Source organism: Oncorhynchus nerka, linkage group LG11 (assembly GCF_034236695.1).
Source record: "Oncorhynchus nerka isolate Pitt River linkage group LG11, Oner_Uvic_2.0, whole genome shotgun sequence".
NCBI lineage: Eukaryota > Metazoa > Chordata > Actinopteri > Salmoniformes > Salmonidae > Oncorhynchus > Oncorhynchus nerka.
Genome location: NC_088406.1, coordinates 65,763,965 through 65,773,866, shown reverse-complemented (window position 1 = coordinate 65,773,866; position 9,902 = coordinate 65,763,965). Strand labels below are relative to the sequence as shown.

Sequence of the window (9,902 nt, the reverse complement as noted above, 5' to 3'; positions counted from 1 at the left end):
TCCGGAAGCGGCTGTCTATTGGTCCCACAGTTGGGTGGATGGCAACAATTGGAGGATTTGGCCTGCCAATTAAGCAATATACAGACGGTGAGAGATGTCAAAGGCAATTCGTTTTGTTGTATTCCTATTTTTCAAAACAGTTTAAAGTAGTTGAATAATGAAAACTTACTAATAAAAACACTTGGCAAACGGCGATTCTTTTTTATTTTTATTATTTGTCAGCAGACGGGAAAAGCTACAAAAAACTGAAACCTGGCCTTACATTTAGTTCAGATAACATTTTCCATATAAATGCCTACAACATCACTACAAATGTATGTGACTGAAGACACAAACAGACACAGACATATTGGCTATTCACTTGATACTGCTTGCTTGCATCACAACAAAAATACTATCCTATCTATTATTAGAGGGGGTAGAGAGCAATGGCTTATATAAATAAACCCTGGACTGCTGATGCTATGTATTGGCCACCGGTCGGCCATATTGGCACTCCCTAGAAGGAGTAGTCCTCCATAGTATTTCAAAGACAAAATTACATATATTTAAGTTTTTTTTTGTAGTGGGGACAGTAACGTTAGTACTATCCCCATTTAAAAAAAAATGTTTAGGCCACATAATAGAATTTAAAAGTATGCATTAAAGCGTCTAATAGAATAAACGTGTCAAAACGAATGTAGACATTAACAAATGCATTTCTATAGCTTCCAAAATCTTTTAACCATTGAGGAGGATTACCAAGATGGCTGCACGTTGGCTTCAATACAGGGTTTATACACATCATTTGTAGAGAGAGTGCAGGTGACAGTTTTATGACACAGGCATGATCCCTGGTGGTACATGCATTGACACACATGTAGGATAAAAATGACACGAGTGCAATATTAAGCAGTAACTTCAACACGCAATAATAACATAAAAACGTGCCATTTTGGGGTCATTTTGATTACTAGCTGTCAATAGGGCAGTGAATCATTGTTTTATCATATTCATTTGTTTACCAATATCTTTAGGTTACTTGACATGATTACACAGTGTTATCGTTGAAACTGTCCTTGGCTTAGATTATTAAGGAGCCACACTACCAAAGCTAATTGACACAAATCCTTGAAGTGGGAAAAGGAGCTGTGGGTAGAAGCATGCCTGAAAAGAGGAACGAGAGAGAGAGGGGAAAAGAGGGAGAGAGAGAGAAAGACAGAGAAAAAGACAAAAGAAAAGAGGGAGAGAGAGAGAGAGTGTGTGAGAGAGAGAGAGAGAGAGAGAGGGAGAGAGAGAGAGAAAGACAGAGAAAAAGACAAAAGGAAAGAGGGAGAGAGAAGACGAAAGGGTGGAAGGCCTCAAGCAAGACTGAAGTGTGTCTCCTCTGAGTAGCGCTGTATGCATCTCTTGACAGACAGAGTGACCACTGTTGATCCATCCACCCAGGTTAAACTGGGGGTAATCTGGGACACTCCTCTTCAACTTCCCGAGGCCAGAGTCATAAGTGATTATCATGTTAAGAGGCCAATAATACAGCCTAAGTCTACATCCCAAAGGGCACCCTATTTCCTATATACTACAAGGGGAATAGGGTGCCATGTGGGACACACCTAAGAATAACCTGGATCTAACGTGATCTAATCTGGTTCCGTATTCATAAAGCATCTCAGAGTAGGAGTGCTCATCTAGGATCCTGACCCGCCTGTCCATGTAATCTTATTCATTGTGATCTAAAATGTTCAACTGATCCCAGATCTGTACTCATACTCTGAAAGGCTTTATAAATCCAGGCCCTGATCAAACTTGACAGGGACGGGAATGGCGTTTGCAAGAGTACAAAGAGATCTGTGACCAGGGTAACATCCTTCTGGATCAATACATGATTTAAAAGTTTAAGTTTGGAGTTTTGAACACCTCTCAGTTTCACAACAAGTTTTCCCCCAGACGGTATTTCCTATTTGATAAAGCTGTAGAGGAAGGACCCTCCGATGACACAGAGAATGACACAGCAGCACATGATCATCATCTGCTTCTAAAGGGCAGAAGAAGGAAAGGAAGAGGCAAAGAAAGCCAGAGGATGCGAGAGAGCAAGAGAAAACGGAGGAGGAAGAGGAGGAATAAATACAAAGAAACAATGAAGGGAAGGGAGAGAAGAAAGAGAACAAGAAAAAACTCAGAAAAACAAAAGGAAAGATTGACCTGACCACAGAGAGAAATCATAACCCACAATAAATATTTAGAGACTCAATGTGGCATTGCAAGTTCTGAAGCTTTTAAGAGATTCTTTGCATCAGTGAGAATGCTGAACCCCCTGTAGCAAGACAGTATATTTAGTGTATGTCCCAAATGGCACCCTTTTCCCTGTATAGTGCAGTACTTTCAGGGTAACAGGGTGCCATTTGTGACGAAGCCAATGTATCCCTTCTCCTGTATGGACCAAGGTGATAGATAATAGGTCTAGGGTCCGGACTGAAGTGGACCTATAAACATTGCAGTCATATAAATAGAATGACCTATTATGGCATCATTGACCTGAATGTGGACGGCCATTCTACTCATTCTAATTCTATGGTTTCAGCCCCACTCACCCTACGGGCCTCCTGCTGAAATTTGGCTGCTTTCTTGGTGTCGGCAACAGCCCGCTCTACGAAGCCCACCGATTGGTCCATGTTGCTCTCAATCTTGTCAATCATACCGCCCTTTGAAGGGAGTGGGCGGAGTGTTGGGAGAAGCATACACAAACAGCGGTTAAAAGCAGTGCACTACGTAGGGAATAGGGTGCCATTTGGGATGCACACTAAAAGGAGTGAAGGGTTACCTGGTTCTCCACCAGCATAGCAATGTCCACGAACATGTCATGAAGCTCTTTGATGCTGCTCTCCAGCCTCACAATATCTTTATGCCGCGCCTCGATCTCATTCAACGCCTGCTTCGATATACCCGACTCCATGATCTACAAAACACATACGAGAAGATATACACAAAGGTTTAACACCCACACTAGGAGAGGATATACACAAAGGTTTAACACCCACACTAGGAGAGGATATACACAATGGTTTAACACCCACACTAGGAGAGGATATACACAAAGGTTTAACACCCACACTAGGAGAGGATATACACAATGGTTTAACACCCACACTAGGAGAGGATATACACAAAGGTTTAACACCCACACTAGGAGAGGATATACACAATGGTTTAACACCCACACTAGGAGAGGATATACACAAAGGTTTAACACCCACACTAGGAGAGGATATACACAACGGTTTAACACCCACACTGGGAGAGGATGTACACAAAGGTTTAACACCCACACTAGGAGAGGATGTACACAACGGTTTAACATACACACTCACAAGCATTCTCGCTTGAACACACACACACACACATTCTCACTTGTACACATGCACACATACGCGCGAACACACACAGAATTACCCCTGCGGTGAAGACGGCTGCGTTCCCTCCTTCCAACATCTCCTCCAGCTCCTCGTCGGTCGTTGTTTTTCCCGCTGTGGAGTGGAGAGTTTACAGAAAGGGGTTAATAACATGTTTGAAAGGCTTAATAGCAAGTTAACATATAACAGGCCCTTAATGCTGGCATAGAATATACTAATACACACCATCAACAGCAGATCTGGGTTTCAAATACTTTATCTGTGTCTGTCTGAGCTTGTCTGGCTTAATAAACCAGAAAAGAAAAGTGACAAAACTGCAACCCTGCCCAACTCCAGGCAGATGCAAGCAAACACTCAAAATATTGGGAAAGGATTCTCCAAGTATTTGAACTGGTAAAGAGCATTGTATTGGTTTGAGTCTGTCTGTGTGGTAGGCTGAAACATGCACTTCCGTCTACGACTTAATGTAACTTTGGACCTGGATTTTGTTGCTGACAATTGACTTGTCCAGGAACAAAAAACCCTGGCCCTAGTTATACCAGGTATCGTGTCTCTACTACTGGTTAGGACTTGGTTATCACATGGTTATGAAGGTTCATAGACGTCACTCACTGATCTCCAGCTGCCGGGCAATGCGGCCTTTGCTCTTGTCTCTAAAATCTGTCTGAGCCTCGTTGTACTTGGTCATCACCTCCACAAACTTCTTGGCCAGAATGGCATGCTGGGAAAAGGTGGAGGTGGGTACAGAGGTTGTTATGGTAAACTAGTGGGGATGGAACCCAGAGCCTCCAACCCCGGTCTCCAACAAGAAAAATGACAGGGACATGATTGACATGCAAACCGATAAGAGTTAAGGGTACGGTTGAGGTTAGTTCGTTTTTTTAAGGGTTACCTGGGACTTCCGGATCCTCGTGTCTGCTGACGACCGTTCCTCTGTGTTCGTCTCAAGTTGCTTCTCGATACCTGCCAGGGAAGGGAACATGCAACCGTTACCGTGACTACGGCCACCGACAACAACACAAAATGACTATGGCATCGGAGTCCACAGCGTTCAAAAACACTTTATCTTGACAGGAAAACTACGTTTCTACAATTTGATGACTGTCGTGCTGGTCGTCAGAAAACGTTTGGTCGTCAGAAAGAGTGTGGGGTCAGATATGGTGCGTCTACTATTTAAAGGGTCAAGAAGGACTGACTCTTTAGTTTGTTGCGAGCGGTGCCGGCTGCTTTCTTGATGTCGTTGGTGACTGCCTCCAAATCATCCTGCGTCTCTGGTGAGCACAGAGAAAGAGAGAGAGGAAAAAAGAGTGATTGTAACATACAAGTATCAACAAGCCACAAAGATGAACCATGTGGAATGGGAAAGAAAGTGGGCGGGGGGCAGAGAGAGAGAGAGAGAGAGAGAGAGGGGGCAGAGAGAGAGAGAGAGAGAGAGAGAGAGAGAGGGGCAGAGAGAGAGAGAGGGAGAGAGAGGGAGAGAGAGAGAGAGAGAGAGAGAGAGAGAGAGAGAGAGAGAGAGAGAGAGAGAGAGCAGAGAGAGAGAGAGAGCAGAGAGAGAGAGAGAGAGAGAGAGAGAGAGAGAGCAGAGAGAGAGAGAGGGGGCAGAGAGAGAGAGAGAGAGAGGGCAGAGAGAGAGAGAGAGAGAGGGCAGAGAGAGGGCAGAGAGAGAGAGAGAGAGAGAGAGGGGGGCAGAGAGAGAGAGGGATTGAATGATGATGTTTACTCTGCTCTGGCGTAGGAGCGGAGAGGATGGTCGAGTACAGCTTCTTTGCTTGCGCCACACTCTCATCTATCTTGTCGATGCTGCTGCGAATCTCCTCAATCTGAGACCGAGAGAGGCAATGATGACACACTGGTGAACACACACACGCGCGCACACAAACATCAGGAGTATGGTCAGAAATACCTGGGCGAAGAAGTCATCCATAAAGGCTTGGTTCTCCACTGGAATCTCCACATCATCCCCAGCCACATCACTTTTCTGTTCCGACACACAGACAGACAGAGTTGCTGTGGTAGTGTGTTTGTGGTGAGATAATCACATTCACAGGCTTTTTAGCGGTTCTTACATCAGTGTTTTGACGCCACTATAAAGTACATTTTTTAACCAGACACAATGAGGATTGCAGCGCACACAAGCTACAATGAATAGCCTACATCGATGACATTGAGACCTTGGAAGAGGTGCAGGAAATTAGAAAACAATTCTTCCTTAATCAACCCTTCTGATCCCCTTTCTGTATCCACCCCACTCCATTTGTAACGCACGACCAATAAACAAGTGTACAGCCTGAATATCATCACACCCCAATTAGGCCTACCTACTTCCTAGATTAAATTAATGCTCTAATGTTAATTAGCCCAATGTACAACTAGGCTATTTCCGCTTTTCTAGGCCTGATGGGAATGGGATCAAACAGTTGGTCTAACGTTATGGCCAAACCGCTCATCCGGACCAACCGCATCTAGTGCGCAAAAACAAACGAGTAAATATGATACGTCCCCCATCCCTATTATATAATTATATATGATTGGCAACGGTTATATGTTAAGCTAATAGCAAGCAAGTCTATGAAAACATGAACAAGTGTATAAAAAGACGTAGCTTACCGCCTTCAACTGTTCCAATCGGTCTTTCATCTTCAAAACTGTGTTGTCACTGTCACAATCTCTAAACTATCAAAAAGCGTTATTCTAATCTACAACCGCTAATTAAAAGGTTACCAAATTAGAAAATTACAATTTATTAGCCTACTGATTCATCCAGTGACCTGCCCGAAAATAAGTTTCAAAGTTAATTGTAAAAATATTTAGTAGGGTAAATGCTCATTAGAATATAGTCATCAAATTAAAAAAGAACTATCTTTTTTTTTTTTACAAAATGTCTGTTCAATATGGCTGCAGCAGCGTCTCCAACCTGTAGTTTTACTAAGCCTATCCTCTCAAGGAGGATTAGAGCAACAGTTGTGCAGAGGGCGATTAATCTCTCTCTCTCTCTCTGATCAATGGCATGCGTAAAAACGCATGCAAAGTAAATATCACGCACGATTTCTGTTTTGGGCACACTACCCAAACAGGGCACCGAATGGAAAGGTAATAGGTTCAATTCTAAATCTGTAAAGTCAACCCAGTGGGTTGTCCATCTATAAATAAGAAGAGGCTGTATTTGAATTGTTATTTCTTGACCCCCATCTGCTTTCTAAAAATAGCTAAATAAGGCCAGGTCAACTAAATAAAGTGATGCAATGATTATTGATTTTTGAAGATATTTTTTGTATTCCTTTTTTTATTTGCTAATTTAAAAAAAAAAGCATAATGTTTCATAGTACAAACACGTGAAGCAGCATTTTTTATCGACACCATTCCTCCTGAAAATACATTAGGTCACACTTTTCTGACAATAGGTCTAGATAGGATTCTCAAATGCAATGCGTCTAGAAGTTTCTAACACTATCAGTTGCTTCCTTAAATCTTACTTTAGGCTCACTTGACTGCTCATCTGTCATCTACTCTAAATGATAAACCTCTCACTCCCCTTTTCCACCACCCCCTCTTCTTCTCCTCCTTCATTCATTTCCTCTCTTTCGTCAGGTTTGAAGGCACACAGAAAGTCATTGATTTGGTTGCACTGCCAATCATTCCATTGAGAGATAAAATGAAAAAAGTGAGTTTTATCCATTATTAATGCCTTTTAGAGAGTATTGAGACATATACGTAGCCTTGTCCAAGCCAGAACGGCATGAGCCTATCTACTGTAGCGTGAGGCTTTTGATGAAGAGTTCAAAACAAGTACACCCACTGGACACTAGTCTATCACAGGGTCTTACTCCCAATCATTTTCTTTAATGCGGAGTGACAAGCAGAGAGGAATCTGGCCCCTTTTGGTATGACTCGACCTGGGATCAAACCCCCAACCTTCCAAGCTCAGGACAGTCACTCTAACCACATGGCCACTGAGCTGGATAATACAAAACCTGTGGGATCTGTCATACTTTAAATCAAAAACCTCCCACTCCCTTTTCCACAAATAGTTAACCCAATTCTGAATACATCAGCACACTGGATTTGGTGCAGCTGGTAGCCAAGCTGTTAAGAGCGTAGGTTCAAATCCCAAATCTGCCCTTGAACAAGGGACTTAGCCCTAATTACTCCTGTACGTCGCTCAGGATAAGAGCATCTGCTAAATGACTAAAAGGTCAAATCAAAACAACAGAGTGAGAGAGAGATATATATCTTCAGTTGAGAGAATCTACATCAGTCACTGTGGTGTTAAGATGATGAGGGCAGGCTACTGTACCTGTGGAGTTTAGGCCATTGAGCACCATGGCAGACGGCCCGAGTAGCATCATGGGATCTTCACTTCTCTTCAGCTGTTGGGAAAATAGGAGACCGGGAGTTACGATCTGTGGGGGCACGCGACCGGCACACAATGTGAAATACAGAGAACGCGGAGACAAACGAGAAAGCAAACAGAAAGAGGTGGAATAACGTTGGAAAAGAGGTGCATTTTCTCATTACAGAACCAAACCTTTGGGTTTTACCCTGGTGTGTGTAAATGTCACCGCCTTTTTCCTCTATTCTTGCTTCTTCTCCTTGCCTCAGATGCTCTCTTTCACTCAGCTCTGCCTCCTTGTATACCTATTCCATACCTCCATCCTAATCTCCCATGTATTAACTATTCTCTGATGTCTCAACCTCTTACACATAAAAGGTTGCAAACCCCCGGGGTTTGTCTTGACACTATGTGCGATCCCTGGGTACAGTTGCAGCCTGATATATTGTCACCCTTCACTCCAGTCTTTTTTTTTTTACTTCTCCAGTTGAAAAAACGAAATTCCAAGTAGACCTACAGTGATGTATGACCAAATTAGGCATTCAAAGAAAATAACACCCTCCCTACAACCAAACATGGGAGTTTTTTTGATAATACTGTGGGGCTGCTTTGCTGCCTCTGGTACTGGGGGCCTTGAACATGTGCAAGGCATCATGAAATCAGCAGATTATCAAGGAGTTTTGGAGTGCAGTGTTCAACCCTTCCCTCCCTTCGAAGGTCGTGGGTATCCAGCAGGACAACAACCCCAAGAACACATAAAGAAGCACCCAAGAATGGTTCAAGAAGAAACACTGGCAAAGAGTCCAGATCTGAGTCCCGTCAAAAACCTAAGGCGAGATCTGAAAACAGCAGTTGGTCAAAGGCAACCATCAAACATTGAAGAATTGGGAGCAATTTACAGCTGAAGAATGGGCAAAGTTGCCAGTAGAAAAGTACAGCAAGCTCATTGAGAGCTGCAATTAGTGGCAGTTATGCTGACCAAATGCTGTGCAACCAAGTACTAGTACTGGGTGCTAATCATTTTGTCAATAGTTATATTTTCTAAAATTGTATTTGGTTCTGCAATGTGGAAATTCAAATAACCAGGTGTGGAGTTATTTTCAATTTCAATTTTTTTTTAGTCAGAATTATGAATTATTTAAGAAAGGTGCAAGGGTACCAATATCCTGTCTGCTGGTTGTTTCTGAAGAGAACAACTTGTCAAGACAACTTTTCATGATAGAACACAACATGTGGAGAAAAATACCTACAGTGCCTTCAGAAAGTATTCACATCCCTTGACTTTTTACACATTTTGTTGTGTTACAGCCTGAATTTAAAATGGATTTAAATTGAGATTGTGTCACTGGCCTACACACAACACCCGATAATGTCAACTCGGAATTATATTTGAGAAATGTTTACAAATTAATGAAAAAAAGAAAAGCTGAAATGTCTTGAGTCAGTAAGTTTTCAACGCCATTGTTATGACAAGCCTAAATAAGTTGAGTAAAAATGTGCTTAACATGTTACATTCCATGGAGTCACTGTGTTTAACATGATTTGAATGACTACCTCATCTCTGTACTCCACACATACAGATAATTGTAAGGTCCCTTAGTAGAGCAATGAATTTCAAACACAGATTCAACCAAAAAGACCATTGAGGTTTTCCAAAGCCTCGTAAAAGGGCACCTTTTGGCAGATCGATAAAAAATAAAAAAGCAGACATTGAATATATCCCTTTGAACATGGTGACGTTCACTGGAGGCTGCTGAGGGGAGGAAGGCGCATAATAATGTCTGGAAAGGAGCCACATGGATTGGTATCAAACATATGGAAACCATGTGCCTGATGCATTTGATACCATTCCACAGATTCTGCTCCAACCATCATCACAAGACCGTCCTCCCCACTTTGAATGGTGGGTCAATACACTCAGTCACTACAAAGATACAGGTATCCTTCCTAACTCAGTTCCCGGAGAGGAAGGAAACCACTCAGGGATTTCACCATGAGGCCGACGGGGACTTTTCAAAACAGTTAAGAGTTGAATGTCTGTGATAGACTAACATTGCAGTTACTCCACAAAACTAACCTAAATGACAGAGTGAAAAGGAAGAATGCACAGAATAAAAATATTCCAAAACATGCATCCTTTTGCAATGCACTAAATTAAAATTGAAAAAAAAATGTGGCTA

At 42.4% G+C, this 9,902-nt stretch overlaps 1 protein-coding gene across 2 annotated transcripts; it reads right to left on the bottom strand.

Moving 5' to 3' along the window:
* Positions 1 to 1,505: 1,505 nt before the first annotated feature.
* LOC115137355 (syntaxin-3-like) lies at positions 1,506 to 7,767 on the bottom strand. Of its 2 annotated transcripts, none has more exons than XM_029673639.2 (10): positions 7,687 to 7,767; positions 5,296 to 5,370; positions 5,113 to 5,212; positions 4,586 to 4,660; positions 4,282 to 4,352; positions 4,002 to 4,110; positions 3,430 to 3,503; positions 2,801 to 2,935; positions 2,571 to 2,681; positions 1,506 to 2,014 (listed from the first exon to the last, which is right to left on the bottom strand). In XM_029673639.2, exons 2-10 carry the CDS (start codon positions 5,314 to 5,316, stop codon positions 1,937 to 1,939), a joined length of 774 nt encoding a protein of 257 aa, XP_029529499.1. In that variant the 5' UTR covers positions 5,317 to 5,370; positions 7,687 to 7,767; the 3' UTR covers positions 1,506 to 1,936. The 2 variants fall into 2 exon arrangements, with proteins under 2 accessions (XP_029529499.1, XP_029529498.1); XM_029673638.2 differs by lacking the exon at positions 7,687 to 7,767 and adding an exon at positions 6,000 to 6,326.
* Positions 7,768 to 9,902: the final 2,135 nt, after the last annotated feature.

What these genes read in the sequence shown, in the direction of transcription:
- LOC115137355 (XM_029673638.2), bottom strand. Translation starts at nt 6,029, where the DNA reads ATGAAAGACCGATTGGAACAGTTGAAGGCG. An exon ending in CGAGGATCCGGAAGTCCCAG is followed by an intron (nt 4,111 to 4,281) that starts GTAACCCTTAAA and finishes ACCTTTTCCCAG; the next exon opens with CATGCCATTCTGGCCAAGAA. An exon ending in TGCCCGGCAGCTGGAGATCA is followed by an intron (nt 3,504 to 4,001) that starts GTGAGTGACGTC and finishes TCCACTCCACAG; the next exon opens with CGGGAAAAACAACGACCGAC.